Source organism: Balaenoptera borealis (assembly GCF_965194805.1).
Source record: "Balaenoptera borealis genome assembly, chromosome: 15".
NCBI lineage: Eukaryota > Metazoa > Chordata > Mammalia > Artiodactyla > Balaenopteridae > Balaenoptera > Balaenoptera borealis.
Window position 1 is genome coordinate 90,020,309 of NC_138871.1, and position 17,830 is coordinate 90,038,138.

General features: G+C 50.7%; 1 protein-coding gene across 4 annotated transcripts in view; it reads right to left on the reverse strand.

Annotated features, from left to right (window-relative positions):
- TRAPPC12 (trafficking protein particle complex subunit 12) overlaps positions 1-17,830 on the reverse strand; it is a 66,952-nt gene that overhangs the window by 24,139 nt on the left and 24,983 nt on the right. For all 4 annotated transcript variants that reach the window (XR_014234831.1, XM_082356923.1, XM_082356921.1 and 1 more), the window contains exons 4-6: positions 15,197-15,310; positions 13,570-13,708; positions 980-1,092 (exon numbers count right to left, since the gene is read on the reverse strand). Coding sequence is in view for 3 of the 4 variants with exons in the window: in XM_082356923.1 (XP_082213049.1) it covers positions 980-1,092; positions 13,570-13,708; positions 15,197-15,310 (366 nt within the window). In the remaining variant the exon portion in view is untranslated. The remainder of the gene's footprint in view (positions 1-979; positions 1,093-13,569; positions 13,709-15,196; positions 15,311-17,830) is intronic.

Below are 17,830 nucleotides of genomic sequence, written 5' to 3' on the forward strand. Positions count from 1 at the left end.
GTTAGACTCTAGCTTAAGAGTGTCAGGTGGCCTGCTGTGACGTCCACTCTGCGAGGGCGGAAGCCCTGCCACTTCCCTGCTGGGAACACAGACGACCCCCCGGGAGCTCCAGGAACATCCACCAAGAGCAGCTGGGGACTGAAGCAGGAACTCGACAAGTACAAATAACCTCGTTTAAAAACCTGTCACATGCTGCCGCTCCTAACTGCTTGCTGTTACAGCTTTGGAAGCCCTTCCACAGACGACGCTGCAGCTAAGCTACACAGCAAGGCTGCCAGGCGGGTAGGAAAGGCAGGCTCACTTCCAGGCTGAAGACGGAGGCTCTCGGGGGCGTGGCTGCCCGCTGCCTGGAGATGGGGAGACTCTGAACCCCACATCTCTCCCTCCCATCACTCAGTGGAGTAATCTCATCTTCTGTTGATACAACTTGATGCCTTCCACGTAATTGTTACTTTACAACCCAGAATAACTCGGGAAGCACTTCTGAACCTTATCTGCCTTTGGAGTCAGTATTACGAATGACACTTGTCATGATACACTATAATTTACTTTGATTCTGGAACATTTTAAACCATTATCTCTTTAAATACTGCTCTGATGCCTCTGTTTGACATGAAGCAGGTGCACGTAGCCTTTGCAGGGTGCATGAGTGGTCGGGCAGCCTGGCACGTGTTCACGTGTGTGATTTCTACACAAGAGGAAACGCTCCTGCTTTTCATTTACTACTAATACCGGGAAGAAAGATTTCAGGCTTCAGGCTTTGCCAAAAACCACCCACCGCCCCCCCAGAATAATTCAGCAAGAAGAGTGAATTGCATGGTCACAAGGAACCAGGCCAGCCTGCCTTTCAGGAGGGGGAAGCAGAGTGGTGGGAAGGGTACAGGGTGGCGTGATGTGCTTCTCGTGAGGGCGGGAAAGTCCGGGTGAGCCCTCCACCAGGAGGGGAGGCGACAGCGGCCCACCTTGGAGCGATGGTTACCTTGCTGCAGACGGCCTTCACCCTGTGCAGCCGGTCCAGCGACTCCTGGGGGTTCCCCAGGTACTGCTGAAGCTCCGCATGCAGGATCCGCATCGAAAAGGGGACCATGGAGCCTAGAACCAAAGTCAAAGCAGAGTGAGTCTGTTTGCATAGCTAAGCACAACCAAGCGCCCTCTCAGGGTGAGCGCCCACGCAGCAGGGACTCTGCAGGTGTTCTAGCAGAAGCGATGACGGAGTCCCTTATACCTTGGTAAAGCGTGCGATGATGCCAATTATAAAACGTGTCTTAGTTTTCTCTGTAAAGCTGTATGTTCTAGACAATGACCAAAGGAGAAAGCTGGCTCCCACCGCTTTTCCACAGTTACGCCACAATCGTGTAGAAATTATCACAAAATGAGTAGAACGGTAGAGACTACTGCCTGCTCCAGTAAAAGAAAACAGAACACTCATGGATTCTCTGTACTTCTTTGGGATGTCGAGCTCCTGTAGAAGGTTGCGTAGGTCGGGTTACCGGGGAGGGAAATGAGAGAGGGTACACCTCAGGCCCAGGTCCCGAGGACGGAGCGTCAGCCTGACTCCGGGACACGTGTGCGTGTGTGTGTGTGTGTGTGTGTGAGTGCGTGCGTGCGTGCGTGTGGCTCTGGAGTGAAAGTCCTACCTCAGAGCTGTGTGCGTGTGTGTGTGTGTGTGTGTCTGACACTGGGACTTGTGTGTGTGTGTGTGTGTGTGTCTCTCTCTCTGGAGTGAAAGTCCTACCTCGGAGCTGTGTGTGTGTGCACGTGTGTGTGCGCGTGGGGCTCTGGAGTGAAAGTCCTACCTCAGAGCTGTGTGTGTGTGTGTGTGTGTGTGTCTGACTCCGGGATGTGTGTGTGTGTGTGTGCGCGTGTGTGTGTGTGCGTGTGCGCGGGGGGCTCTGGAGTGAAAGTCCTACCTCGGAGCTGTGTGTGTGTGCGTGTGTGTGCGCGTGGGGCTCTGGAGTGAAAGTCCTACCTCAGAGCTGTGTGTGTGCGTGTGTGCGCGCGGGGGGCTCTGGAGTGAAAGTCCTACCTCGGAGCTGTGTGTGTGTGTGTGTGTGCATGTGTGCGCGTGGGGGGCTCTGGAGTGAAAGTCCTACCTCGGAGCTGTGTGTGTGTGTGTGTGCGTGTGTGCGCGCGTGGGGCTCTGGAGTGAAAGTCCTACCTCAGAGCTGTGTGTGTGCGTGTGTGCGCGCGTGGGGCTCTGGAGTGAAAGTCCTACCTCGGAGCTGTGTGTGTGTGTGTGTGTGCGTGTGTGCGCGCGGGGGGCTCTGGAGTGAAAGTCCTACCTCGGAGCTGTGTGTGTGTGTGTGTGCGTGTGTGCGCGCGGGGGGCTCTGGAGTGAAAGTCCTACCTCGGAGCTGTGTGTGTGTGTGTGTGCGTGTGTGCGCGCGGGGGGCTCTGGAGTGAAAGTCCTACCTCGGAGCTGTGTGTGTGTGCGTGCGTGTGTGTGCGTGTGCGCGTGGGGCTCTGGAGTGAAAGTCCTACCTCGGAGCTGTGTGTGTGTGTGTGTGTGCGTGTGTGCGCGCGGGGGGCTCTGGAGTGAAAGTCCTACCTCGGAGCTGTGTGTGTGTGTGTGTGCGTGTGTGCGCGCGTGGGGCTCTGGAGTGAAAGTCCTACCTCAGAGCTGTGTGTGTGCGTGTGTGCGCGCGTGGGGCTCTGGAGTGAAAGTCCTACCTCGGAGCTGTGTGTGTGTGCGTGCGTGTGTGTGCGTGTGCGCGTGGGGCTCTGGAGTGAAAGTCCTACCTCGGAGCTGTCCCAGCGGAAGGCAGGCAGGGCAGCTGGCCTCTAGGGCTGCCCCGGAAGGAGTGAGTTCTGGGCAGTGCCACCTCCATCAGCGTGCCGGGGGCATGAGAGCAGTGATTCGCAAAGGACTGCAGTTGAAATGAGCTTTTACACAGTATCTGAATGTGGCTGTGTTCTCTCAGGGTGAGGGAATCTTTCTGTTAGTGTCACGTTCCCCTCTGACATGACTTGGACATGTATCTGTCCAAGTATATATCGTAATATGGTATATATCGTAATATAGTAAGTATATAAGTATATAAATGCCATCAAATAATCAAACAGCCTGTGCTGATTATGAATGGTTTAAAGGATGTGACAATGCCAGCACAGGGCAATCACACAGATTCAGAAGGGACCTCTCAATACTTAGATCTGGACTACACTTTCTTATTATTTTATTTTTTGGCTGCGTTGGGTCTTCGTTGCTGCGTGCGGGATTTCTCTAGTTGCAGCGAGCGGGGGCTACTATTGGTTGTGGTGCGCGGGCTTCTCATTGCGGTGGCTTCTTGTTGCGGAGCATGGGCTCTAGGCGTGCGGGCTTCAGCAGCTGCAGCACACGGGGCTCAGGAGTTGCGGCGTGTGAGCTCTAGGGCACGGGGGCTTCAGCAGTTGTGGTACATGGGCTCAGTAGTTGTGCCTCGCGGGCTCTAGAGCGCAGGCTCAGTAGTTGTGGTGCACGGGCTTAGTTGCTCCGTGGCATGTGGGATCTTCCCGGACCAGGGCTCGAACCCGTGTCCCCTGCATTGGCAGGTGGATTCTTAACCACTGCGCCACCAGGGAAGTCCCTGGACTACACTTTAAAGATGGTTAGAAGCAAGCTGTGTGACAGCTGCAAGCTGCTCAGCCTCTCTGTGCCTCAGTCCGTCCATCATCCATCCAGCAACCATCAGCGAGGGTCTACCATGTGCCACACTGAGGTGGCTTCATGTTTGTGCTTCTTAGCTTGAAAAATTGTACTATGCTCTATGGTCTTCAGTAAGGATAGGAAGAAGAAAGGTCAAAAGGACAAACAAAACTAAGGAATACTATGGAAAATAGCTTCTATTGTGATTGTGAGCCTAGAGAAAAGGAAGATGACAATTATTGAATTTAAATGTTTGAATTTTGTGTTTTTTTGATGACACTAAATAATTGCCACGTCTGAAGAAGACAGATGACTGAGTTGACATCATGGTATCAGTCATTTCAGCTTCCTAGAAAGAACCATTTCTTGACCACCGGCATCACTAAAATGGGATTGCGCTAACATGGTAAGTCACACGTAAGTTGTGTCTTTCATCCCTATACATCAAACAGAGAACAGGCAATAGTCGTTCCCACATGGTTTAGAATTTACCTGCAGGGAGAGAATCTCCAGAACACTTTAAGCTTTATAAGATAAATGCAGAAACAAAACGTCTGTGGAAGTTCCCAAGCCCAATTTATAAATGAGCTGAATATATGACAAGGTGGCCAGGAGTTACTTGCTCTTTGCCCTGGAAATTGCCCATGGACCTGGGGAAGTTTCTGCATTTAAAAGAACATATGAAGATATTTCAAACTAAATGAAAATGAAAATACTACTTATCAAAATTCGTGGGATGCAGCAAAAGCAGTGCTAAGAGGGAATTTTACAGTGCTAAATGCCTATATTTAAAAGACCTAAAATTAATCATCTAAGCTTCTACTGTAGGATATCAGAGAAAAACAAGCAATATAAAAGCAGAAGAAAAGAAAGAAAAGTTAGAGCAGAAAGTAATGACATTGAAAATGGGAACTCAATAGAGAAAATCATCAAAATCCAAACCTAGTTCTTTGACAAAAATCAATAAAATTTATAAAACTCAAGCCAGGCTAACCAAGAAAAAAGAGAGAAGACATGAATTACTAATATCAGAAATGAAAAAGGGGTCATCACTACTGATCACATGGACATTAAAAGGAAAATAAAGGAATATTATGAACAAATCTATGTCAACAAATTTTATAACCTAGATGAAATGGACCAATTCCTTGAAAGACACAACCCACTTACTAAAACTCATACAAGGAGAAATAGACAATCTAAATAGGCCAATATCTACTTAAGAAATGAAATTGATAAATAATAACCTTCCAAAAGTAGAAGGCACCAGGCCCAGGCCCAGATGGTTTCACTGGTGAATTCTATAAAACATTTAAGGAAGAACTGGCACCAATTCTCGACAATCTCTTCCAGAAAACAGAAGTGGAGGGGACGCCCCCTGATTCATTCTATGAGGCCAGCATTACCCTTATAGAAAAATCAGGAGAAAATCAGTATTATAAGAAAGGAAAACTGTAGATGAACATAGATACAAAAATCCTCAACAAAATTAGCAAGTCAAATCCAACTAAATCAAATCCAACAAAAAATTAGCAAATCAAAACTAACAGTGTATAAAAGAAATTATCCACCATGACCAACTGGGATTTATTCCAGGTATGCAAGGTTGGTTCAACATTCAAAAATCAATTAACGTAACCCATCACATCAAACAAGATAAACAAGAAAAATCACACAATAAATCAAGAGAAACAGAAAAAGCATTTGACAAAATATACCACCCATTCATGATTAAAACTCTCAGCAAACTAAGAATAGAGGAAAACGTCCTCAATTTGATAAAGAACATCTATAAAAACCTACAGCTAAAAACATAATCAATGGTGAGAAACTAGATGCTTTCCCCCTAAGGTCCTGAATAACGCCGAGATGTCCCTCCCCTTTTTACCACTCCTACTGAACATAGTACTGGAAGTCCTAACTAATGCAGACAGAACAAAGACCTTTTGGAAGACCAAAAGAACGTGCCTGCAGTTCTGTCTGCTCTGGGCCCTCACACCGTCTTCTCTCCAGGCACCATCTTCTATGGAGTAACAGACATCCCTGTCGCAAACTGTCGAGCTTTCCACCAGAGCCTGTCTGTGCTGGACCAGACTCCCACAGCTCTGGGAGGTGGACGCAGGCAGACGCCGGCGACAGGTGACGCTCCACGTGCCTCCCTGTGACTCGCATCTGGAGTTGGGACTCTATCCAGATGGCCGAGAGCAGGAAGAGGAAGAGCCAGCACCGGTCCTCCTTAGCCACCTCCCCCTTGCCCGTGGCTCTCCTGGGGGTGTCTGGGAGAAAGCCAGGGCTAAAGTGGGAAACAGCTTCCCCCGCTTCTCTCTTGGTACCACTGGGAAGGTCTCATACTGCTTAAAAATCTCAAAGAGCAGAAATCGAGAGGGAAGCACACACACAGCCTCATGACACGTCAGAAAGAGAAATGCCCCTCTCTAGAGAAATATACTGTCCATACAGCCAGAACAAGAAAAGCAGCTGGAGAAACGCTGTCTATTAATCCCAGCTTGAACAGGTTAACAGCCAGTTACTCAGCGGGTTTCAGGTGCCAAAGGCAAGCACAGGCGCTGGATGTACACACGAAGGGGATGTGACCGCTGTCCCCAAGCAAACCCCACACTCTCGCCAATAAAACAGCAGAAACTGCTTCGACGTAACTCAGGCCTTTCCTGCTTTTGTTTGTTTTAAAGAAATGCAAATAAAAGCGGAGCGGAGCCCCTGCTTCCTCTGCTCTGCCGTGAGGACACAGGTCGGGGGACGCCCGTGCCTGGCGGAGAGCGCAGAGTCCCTCACCCGCCACAAAACAACCCTCAACGAGACACTTCCAACTCCAAGGCTGCATCTGAAAACAGAAAACCAGCCTGAGCGAGTCCTAGACGACTTATTATTAAAGGGGTAATTCGGGGCTGCCCCAGAGCCCTGAGGCAGGAAGGGGAATTCAGGAGGGTCCATACTGCCTCTGCAAGAGTCTGAAACGCTGAGTCTGATGCAGGTGGCGCTGGGAACGCACGTGTCTCCCACGTTTCTCGCCTGAGACGGGTTACAGGAGGCTTCACTCGGGTGTCCTGACGATAGAGGTGGCGCCCCGAACTGAACATTTTCGTCTCCTTTAACCATCTGTTCCGGGAAAGACTGGAAATGCCAGAGTTCATTAGGGGAGTGAGCAACTTGAAAAGCTGTAGGATTTACTAACCAGCCTTCTCAGATCGAGGAAAATATGCTTGAAGTGATAAACTCTGAAGAGTTCTGGCACCGAGGAAAGTAAACTGGAAATCTAACCTAAGCAGCAGATGTTAACTCTGAGAGGTGAGTTAATTTTCTCATGGAAAACAAGTAAGACATTTGAAATGTGCTGAACAATCCTGAACCACCATGTATGGTTATGTGTTGATAAAAAGTTTCTGAATTTAGTCTGAGAACTAGAAACGTGAGTTGCATGACTCTGGAGGGAGGGCAGAAAAGGACTGAAGACCCAGCGACAGTTCAGCTTTGCTGACCCAGGCGGGGAGGGAGCTGATGGGAGCCAGAGGGTCAATCAGAGTGTGTCTGTCTCATCAGCTTTAGTTTGACTCGGTAATTCATAAGGATTAAGTTCTGAAATAAGACTTCATATGAAATCATTATAGCTCTAATAACTTAAACTAAATACACAGATTTGAATTTAGTATCAGAAGAGGCACTGCTATCTGTGCGTTTCTTAAACAACAATCAAAATGTTTTTCATTTCTAACAGAGAGATCTGTGGCTTCACAGTTTTCCTCCAGGTGCAGAGAAAGCTGGAGTGAACCGTCCCACGCAGAGGTGCACTTTGACAGCCCAAAGCTCACTTCCAACATTACGCTTTCTTTCAAACAGGAGACAGAATTCCAACGACAGACGGAAAAGATGGTGCTGGGATGGGAAAACTTAGTGTCCTACAAGAGGCTGAAAAGAACTCCATCAGGAATGGGTATGTTTACGACATCAGGAACGGACATTTCATCTGTTTTGAAGATAAAATTTCAATGAATATGCATAACTTAAAGAGTGAACCCAAATGTAATGTTAATAATAATGTATCAACACTGGTTATCAACTGTAACAAAGGCACCAGACCAAAGCAAGACGTTCATAAAAAAACACAGTGAATGATCTCGTAATATTATCCATGGATATAATTCCTCTCAACACTTCTCAAGAATACAAAGCCAACAGGAGAAGAAGCAATCTGTTTTAGTGTAACAATTACAATATCAAAAATAATTTGATTAAAAGCAAATTAAAAGGAGAAGGCTATTATAAACATATGAAGAATGGCTCTCAAAAGAGAAACAACATGAAGGGTTTTGAAAAGGTACTTTAAAGCCTTAACAGGAACAGTAATTCTGAACTTGTCAACATTAAAGACAAACAAAACCCAAAACACTTAATTGGGGAAAAGGCTGGCATCCGTGACCCTCTCGCTTCCTCCCCGGGCGCTGAGGTGGGAGCAGGCTTCCAGGGAGGGGTGGATGCCCCACGGGCTGTGTAGGGTGGTACAGGGGCGTCTGTCTTCAGGGCCAAAGACGACGTGGGCAGGGAGCGTGGGGGACCCTTGCTAAGCTGACAAAAAGGTTATGTTGGTATTTTTTTAGGGTTAGAAACAATATTTCCCAGAATGGGAGAAGATATTTGCAAGATTCATAACAAATAAAGGATTAAATACCTAAAATATGTAAAGAACTACAACAAATCAATAACACAAAATAACCCAATGGAAACGTGAGCAAAGATTATGAAGGAGTGGGTCCCCTCAGAGGAAACTGCAACAGCCAGTAACACACAAAAGCCATTTAACCCTAGAAGATGTAACGAGAGGTAGAATTTCAGACCCACCAGATAGAAGTCTTATTGACAAGACTTATTGACAAGTGGGGAAACAAAAACTTGAATACACTGGTTTTGGGAATCTAAATTAGTATAACTACTTTGGAAAGTAATTTGACCATTTCTTGTAAGATTGAAAATACAACCACCACACAGCCTGGCACTGACACTTTTACTTTATACCTTAGAGAAATGCAGGAACATGTGGCCAAAGAGAAACACGCACCACAATGCATCTTTCATTAGGGTCTGGAATCGGAAAGATCCTACTTGCTCACCTTATGGATACTTATGGATACAAATAATGTTATGTGGGAAAAAGAGGCAAAATGAAGAAAGATACACTCCTCATGTACATTTCAAAAGCCTGCAGTTCTCTCTGTATTGTGTGTGTGTGTGTACGTGTGTGTATGCAGTGGAAATGTCAAAACATGATATGGAAACACAAATTCACGCTAAGCTGCTTGGGAGGGGATGGAAATGGGGAGCTTTAAAGGCTGAATCAATAATACTTGAGTTTATTACAAAAAAATGTCTGAAGTAAATATGAAAAAAATGTTAGTATTTGTTAACTGAGTGCTTAATAAAACTTTTTTGACGTTTAAAAAAATTTAATTTTTGTTGAGTAAAGAGTGGATTCAACCAGAAGGCATCCCAGCATAGGACCTCTCAAAAGAGACAGAATTGGATGGGTGAGAGTACACAGGACGTGAGTGACAGAAAAATCAAGCGTCTCCACCTGCGGGAACCATTCAAGCAGCCCAGTGACATATGGTTCCGCGAAACTGTGTGTGTGAGGACCCTGATGGAAGCACAATCAGAGTTCTAGACAGGGGCCTGCCATCCCTCAGGCAGCGGGACGCCGACAGGAAAGACAACCTTGCCCGGCAGAGGGGACAGGTTCTCACGGTGCCGCTGAGGCTCCGGGCTCAGGCCACTGTTCTGACATCTTCTACTGGCACGACTGGCACTGAAGCTCCGGGTTTCCCGAGCTGTGTGACAGCTACAGGTGGAGAAGCTCGGTGGCCGAGTGTCACCCTAGCGTATCACATCTGGGTGTGTCCTGCTGTGGTGTGGGGACCACACGTCAAGGAGGAGACGCGAGCTGTCTGCTCACAGCCCCCCGCCAGGGCTTCTAAACCCCACACCTGAGAATGAGCTCTGCTCACCACGCTGTGGGCAGCCTGAGGTGCTTGATGCGAGCAGCTTCTGACCCCACCTCTCGGGCCTGGAATTACAGGGAGGCACATACAGCAGCTTCTGACCCAAACTCTCAGGCCTGGAATTACAGGGAGGCACATACAGCAAAGAGGGGGGGGGCAGCAATCGACGGAGAGCGCAAAGAGGGAGGACACAGGTGAGGGACGAGCAAGGACAGAGTTCAGGGAAGGGGGCTCCTCCAGCCTCCGGTGGCCTGTTCAACAACCACTGCCATCATTCTTTCTTGCGAACAAGGGTGAGAATTCCAAACAACTGATTAAAAGGCGGCCTGTGTGTGTGAAAACACACACTCCCTGAAAGTAACTCCATGAAAACTGCTAGAAATGTCAGAGGATATATAAGACCACAATACTCTTCCTTTCTTAGATGAAAATTAAAAAAGAAAATTTCATGATTTTTACTCATGATTCATTACTTGTTATGAATATTCTGAATGGGTAAAAATTATGCCCAATATTTAAATAAAATATATTAAAGCTCATTCATAAACGTTATTTGTTTATATCATTATAGCTTCCTTTTAAAAGCACATTTTAATGACCTGCTTTGCTTATATACTGGAAGCTAAAATGAAATGAATGAATCAAAAGCTCCCATTTAGGCTTGTTACACCACAAAATGAGAAGAAAAATGAGTAAACATTCAGCATATCACTATGGATGAATGTTAACACACTTTAGCTCAAATGTACGTATGATTTACGTCTACTTCATAATTTAAATTAGCCGCTTAATGATGCAGGGCCACTAGCTCCACTTTATCCCTACCCCAGTGCAATTTAATTCCAGGCAGAATCAGAAGCCTGCGTTCAGTGTGCACATCCTTAGGACGAGATGTTCTAAGAGTTGAGGGAAAGGATGACAGAGTTCTACAGCTGGACCCGAGGACCCGATTCCTCATTTCGCAGGAAGCTCGGCGTCACCTCCATGAACCCCCGTCCGCGAGGAGAGAGAGCAGGGCCGCGGTGGCCACAGGACAGAGTACCTGTAGTTCAGAGCCACTGGCCGATGGCCTGCGCGCTCAGAGTTCTGAGTTTTTGTCAGCAGCAGACAAAACACCTGTCGGCACCAGCTGCCGATCCCCGGACCCGGCGGAGGGTCCCGCGCTCTGCCGCGAGCGTGACCAGGCCCGGGGGTCGGGGGGAGGCCGTGGGAGCCATCAGGCCACAGTCAGGCACGGAGCGAAGAAACATGTTTCTCCTATGCTGAAGGGAAACATAGCTGCTCCTTTCCAGAAGCATGGGAACAGCCGTCTCTTGATTATCAAGGCTGCCAGGGAGAACTTACTGAACAGAAATAGCCCCACACTTCCCCATGCAACACGCCTTTAGCCTTTCCATCAAACACCCTTCCACCATTAAGAAGTGGCAACAAAGACACACCCTCATTTAAGGTGGAAGCCTGCAAATCGCCTTCTGCGGAAGGGACGGACCACAATGGCTAGGAAGTGCAGGCGAGAAAGGAGCGCAGGACCTGCCACGCTGGGGGAGCGGCCCCTGGACAACCAGGGGATGCTGGGCCTCTACAGACAAGCACGGGGGGACGTGAACTCCCCTACAACGCCGGACGCACGGACGAGCCTTACGGAGCGAGAGGGCGGAGACAGCCCCGCTCCCCAGCGCTGCGGGCTTCCTGGCACAAGTGTGGGAGGGTGACCTTCCAAGACAGGAGGCGGACAGGTCTGCCTGCCCTGTGCAGACACCACGGGGCCCCAGAGCAGGAAGCGCGGGCGGGTGAGCAAGGCCCGGGGGCCTCCCACCCACATCTAAACCCGTGGAGCCACCACTGCGGCTGGGGCCACACCCCTGAACGCTTGCTCACCAGGGCTCCTGGCTTTGGGCCCTTCTCGCCTGGTCCTCCGGAGACTAGCTGGACCCGACAGGCCACTGGGTGGTAAGAAGTTTCACAAATTTGGGACGGGGGCCCTGCCGCCCCCTTCCTGACTCTGAGCGGTATAGCACGGCTGGTTCACTTCCACTCAGTCGAGCCAACCTCATCAAGACAACCGGTCTGATTTCTGCCCTGTTGTAGGTTTTAAAACCTACTTTTTTCCCCACTTTTCTACAAGGGGTGAGTTCCTTTAGTCAAAAAGAAGAAAAAGAATTTTTACAGTAGTGAGGCTAAAAGTCTAACAGTAACTCACATTGAAAATCCTCCTTCAAGGGCTTCCCTGGTGGCGCAGTGGTTGAGAATCCGCCTGCCAATGCAGGGGACACGGGTTCGAGCCCTGGTCCGGGAAGATCCCACATGCCGCGGAGCAACTAGGCCCGTGAGCCACAACTACTGAGCCTGCGCTCTAGAGCCCACGAGCCACAGCTACTGAGCCTGTGTGACTACAGCCCGTGCTCCACAACAAGAGAAGCCACCACAATGAGAAGCCCACGCACCGCAACTAGGAGTAGCCCCTGCTCGCCGCAACTAGAGAAAGCCTGAGCACAGCAATGAAGACCCAATGCAGCCAAAAATAAATAAATTAAAAAATAATTAAAAAAAAAAAAAAAAAAAAAGAAAATCCTCCTTCAAGCCTGGGAAAACTCAGGGCAATACAGACCAACTCCCATTACGTGAAAAGTGAAGATGACGAAGGATAAAGCACTGAGGACTAAGAAAGCCTAACCCCCCAACCTTCCCTGTGTCCCCCAAAGAAACAGGATCTGAGTTTTAAAGAAAAACAACACAAAAAGAAGTTGAGAAACGTGTTTTCACTTCTAGTCTTTTTAGTTCATCATTTACCTACCAAGTTAAGGAAGATGTTGATTTCATTTTTTGAAACTTCTACAAAAATTACCATCTTTATTATTAATTGGGCTTTTGTAGTCTCTTGTCCTGTTTTTATATTTTCTGCCTCAATCAAGCTCTGCATTTCCTGGCAACCAGGACCTTTCTTTGTTGCTCCACTGCTGCATCCAACAGACGCTGACCAGCCAATCTTACAAAAGATGGCAGCGATCTACGGTGTGTCACTCGTGAATTAAGAACAGATAAGAAAAACAGCCAGTGCAGTGATTACTACGTGCGGCCACTTCTAAGCGCCTTACACATACGACCTCATTTACTCTTCATGACTCCCCAGGAAGAAGCACGGTTACCACCCGTGTTGTACCGATAAGGACACCGGGGCAGAGATGCAGAATCACTGGCCCAAGGTCACACACGAGTAAGAGGAGGGGCCAGGATTTAACAGGGAGTCTGGCTCCAGAGCCCGGGCTTTCAGTACCCATGCTTATGCTGCCTCTCAGAGGTCCTTCCAAATTGTTTTACATTTAATACAAACATTTGATGGGTTTCAAACATATTTACAAGGTTCTCCACCAAGAGATGTTCATTCTACCTCAAGACTGCTCCAGGAGGCTCTTCGTAACCGGCCCTCTCCCTTCCTCAAGTCTTATTTCTGGCCACCTTCCGACAACTACCCCACGCTGCAGCCCAGTGTTTCCAAATGATGGTCCTGACCCATTGGTGGGCTGCAACCAGACTTTTAAATAAATTAAATAAATCAGAATGGAGATTAGGAGAAAATGGCACAGAATAAGAATTGCTGCATGACTGTCTGTCTCTGTTTCATTTCTGTGTGTACGTTTGCACTAAGTCATGATACGAGATTATTTTTTACTCCGGAGCACAGTCTGAATGTCACCACCTAATCCTCATACCAGATCTTAGTGCCATGGCACAGCAGGTGCCCGAGAAATGGCTGCGGAATGGGCAGACGGATGTGTCAGTGAGTCTGTCCAGGTCAGTGTGTTCAGGAGCCAGAGCGAGGTCACCCTGTAGGTCAAGGCTCACTGCGGGCCGCTCATCTGATGACCAGGACTGGATACGTAAGTGCAGGCAAAGCAAAGCACATGCAAAAGCACTGACGTTAACCCAGAGCCTTACCCCTACGCCCAGGGTACACGTGAGGGTAGTACTCGTAATAGAGATCTGGCTGATCCAGGTTCCCGAAGGGCTCAAACTCCATCTCGGCATTCTGGAAAAGGCCCAGCTTCACCAGCAGCGCCAGCCTCACAAACCAAAGCTAAAAACACAAAATATAATTGAAATAATAGGTTATCTACGTATCGCAGGTTCAGAGATTCCTATTCCCTTTTAAATTGATATCAGAGCTCGATTTCAAATACATTAAAACAAGGGCTAAACTATCTATCTTTCTTAGCACGTTTGCGTAATTACAGGTTTATAAAAATGGATTTAGGGGCTTCCCTGGTGGCGCAGTGGTTGAGAATCTGCCTGCCAATGCAGGGAACACGGGTTCGAGCCCTGGTCTGGGAAGATCCCACATGCCGCAGAGCATCTAGGCCCGTGAGCCACAACTACTGAGCCTGCGCGTCTGGAGCCTGTGCTCCGCAACAAGAGAGGCGGCGATAGTGAGAGGCCCGCGCACCGCGATGAAGAGTAGCCCCCACTTGCCGCAACTAGAGAAAGCCCTCGTACAGAAACGAAGACCCAACACTGCCATAAATAAATAAATAAATAAAATTTAAAAAAAAAAAAAAAAAAAAAAAAAAAAATGGATTTAAAAAGAGACACCCCCTCCCCGAAGGAGAGCAGAATCCAGGGGTTGTGGTGAAGGAGGAGCCAGTACGGACCGAGGGGGTCGGCCGGCGAGGGCAGGGGGAGCGGGCGGCGGAGCTGTGTGTGTGGGGGGAGCGGCGAAGGGCGTGGCATCTCCGGGGTGAGGGGCATGGGGGGTGCAGTCGGTTCCGGTGGCCAGAACCCACGCACCTTCAGGAAACCAGCGGAAGCCACGTGAGAGGGCAGGGTTGGGGCCTCGGAAGTGACCCAAGTCAACCTCGTTCCACCACGGAGAGAAACGAGGTGTAAAAGCAGTGACCACGTGGCAAGGGCCGGACTGAAAAGCCGGGCACCGCGCCGAGCGAAGGCCGCCCTGCTCCGGCCCGCAGTGCACGGCCGTCGGGGGCGCCGCCTGTAACCTGGGGGCGGCGGGCGGGGCTCGCAGCTGCAGAGCAGGAAGGTGGCGGCAGTCTGTGGGATGACCATGAAGAGGGAGCGGGGGTCGGCTCACGCGAGAAGCGGAGCCGTGTCTGGGGAGGGCCACCCTGGCCGTGGGGACGGGCTTCAGACATGAGCAAGGAAAACCTCCTCCGCTTGGGCCAGAGGCCGGGGGACGCGGCGCGAGTAACGTGGGCCGTGCGCTCCTGACCGCCCCCCGCCAGCTCCCGGCTGGCAGACGGAGAAACAGGAGCACGGCCCAGACCGCTGCGCCCGGAGGTCTCCAGGGTCCCTCCTCCCACCAGCTCTGCACGGACTTGGAGCATCTGGAGGCTGGTTTGATTTGGGGGGGGGCGGGTTCCCATAGAATTTCGAATAAAAGTTAGCAAACGCCCCGTGGAGAGGCGGGAATTGAAGGGCTTCTGCAGCTGCTCCTCGTGAGAGGAGCTTCCTGTCGTTCAGAACTCTACTCTCCGCGCTCCTCCCTCTTGAAGAATTTAAGGCCCTTCCAGCCCCCAGACGCTGCGGAAGCCGAGAAGCATCAGGGCGGTACCTGCAGGGAGTCGGCGGTGTGGCTGGTCGGCAGCCCGCTCTTGCCGTAGCCTTGGCCGTGGGCCGTAAGGAGCCGCCCGCACAGGTCCACGGCTGCCCTCCAGTTCTTGCAGCTCTGAAAGACACGGGGACACGTCACCAAGGGCTCGGCCGCTCAGACGCGAAGGCCGGACGGGCGTTAGGCAGGAAGGGGGCCGAGCCGGAGACGCGCTTCAAGACGAGCGACAGAGAGTACCTTAACAGTTAACCCCTGACAGAGCGCGGGGGAAGAATTCTTGTCGAGAGCTCCCCGACCACAAATCCGTAAGACTGCTTTCCTTTCTAGCAAGACACCTCTACCTTGTGATTTTTATCAAATTACAATCAAATATTTAATTTTAATCTGTGTGTTGGATATATCTGTATCTAAGGTCTGTGTGTGACTGACTGTAGTGGTTTATATGTTTAACATGATTCTGTGTTCTCAATATGAAAAACAAATCAATGAACTACGCCGACGCAACATGCTCTAGGCCGTGTATCCACACGCAGCGCTTCATGTTATAACTAGAACCACAGGAACGCTGGCTGACACCGACACACGGGCTCAGGGACTCGGCCTCACCGTGCCCGTCTCTGCCCTGACGCGACACAGAAAGGAGGGCCACCAGGCAAATGGGTGGGGAAGCATCGCCAGAGGGAACGTCTGACCCTTTAAGAAGCTGGAAGTGGGTGCTGGACGCAGGCTCTCCCGACAGAAGCACCACCCGCGCCGCGTCGGCGCACATCCCAGCCCGCAGGGCAGAGGCGGGGCAGGGGCCGGAGCAGGGGGTGAACACATCTTCGCACCTGTTAACCTTGGCTCCAGCAAGGAAGGGGGGCAGTAAACTGCTGTTTTCAAGGACGCACTGAGTGATTTTGTGTCTGCGAAGTGCTTCTTGAACAAGAAGCCGGGGGTGCGGGGGGAGCGTGTCCAGCCTGTTGTCTCCTCAGTCAGAATTCACATTTCTTTCTATGACGCAGTCAGCAAGGACCAGCTCCTCGTGGAGGAACCCTCCTTCCTCTTCTTCCTCTCACGTGTGTGCGTGCGTGCATGTGTGCATGCCCAGCCCGCTTACTGCAACCGGGGCGGGAAGGACGTTGGTGCGGCACGAGTCCAGGCTCCACGGTGAACTGGTCGTGTGCCCTAGCGCAAGCCGCCTGCCCTCCCCAGCCACGGGCACCTCAGGCTCCTCACGGCTCCTCCTGACCCGACAGGTCATGGCTTTTTAGTGCCGAGTGATATTCCAGCGTCTGGACGAACCACCGTCACCCATTCACCTGCTGAAGGGCACCTTGGCCACGTCCAGTTTTTGGCCACGATGAATAAAGGTGCTATGAACACGCAAGTGCGGGCTTTCGTGCGGACGTGAGCTTGAAATCCTCTGGGCAAGCAGCAAGGAGCAGGACTGCCGGACTGGATGGCAGGATCCTCTGGCTGTACACGGGCCCTCGAGGCCGTGCACACCTCCTGCTCCCACCAGCAGAGAACGGAGCCCGCTGGCCGCACGCCCGCCAGCACCCGCGGGGTCAGCGTCTGGATTCCAGCCGCTCTCAGCGGCGTGCAGTGCTCTCTCAGCGGCGTGCAGTGCTCTCTCAGCGGCGTGCAGTGCTCTCTCAGCGTTGCATGGGCTTCTCAACACTTTCCTCTCACATTATTTTCCTCACTGGCCCGACAGCCGGCGCCAGCTATCAGATTCCTGTCAGCAAGCTGCAACTGTAACAGGATGACGCAAACCTGATTTCTTAAAATACATCTTGCAGCTTTTTCTTTCCACGATGAGAAGACTGGCACAGAAACAGCGCAGTGTCAGGCCTCCTGCTCCAGGGCCATATGCTGTCCAGCTCTGAGAGCCACTGGTCCATCCTGAGACCGGACTGGAGCCGCTTCCCTCGAAATGGTCCAAAGTACAACAGAAATGATTTCCAGGAACACAGGACTTCCACGTTCTGGTGGGTAGCTCAGAAATATTTTTAGGCCGGTTAAGATAATTTATACTAAAACTATCTTCAGATGCTTTCTCCGGTCTAAATTCAGCACAATAATCCCTTTCTATGGTAACAGCGGCCGTGTATATCCTCCTTGGGCTGCAAACGTGGAAAGGGACAGGGAAGGGTGTTCTGCTGAGTTCGGACCAGCTCTGTGTATACATCTCAGTGGGTCCCGTGTGCAGGGCTTGGTGACGGCCTCTTCCTGCCCGCCTGCGTCACACACGCTGACCCCTCCTGCCGGTGACACTAAATCGCAACAGAGCGCACGGGGCAGTCTTCCCAGGAAAGGACTTCAGCTGAGAGCGAGTGAGGGATGACCCAGTGAGGAGGGCAGGTGTGAGCAGCTGGGAAGCACAGGAGCAGGAGGGAAGGCCCTGTGGCCCGAGGGAGGGGGGCAGGGGAGGGTGGGCAGCACAGGTGAGGACGGGGGCAGGGAAGGCCAGGCCCCTGCGCAGGCTTTCAAGAGCATGGCGACACTCTGGAAACAGCAGCCCCTGCCGTGATGAAGAGTGAATCTGAGGGGCCATGCAGATGTCGCCGCAGCACTCGGGAGGGTACCCAGTCCTCCAGACCCCGCGTCGGCCTGTGGACCACACCCACCGCCGCTTGGCCCCTTCCGCAGGCT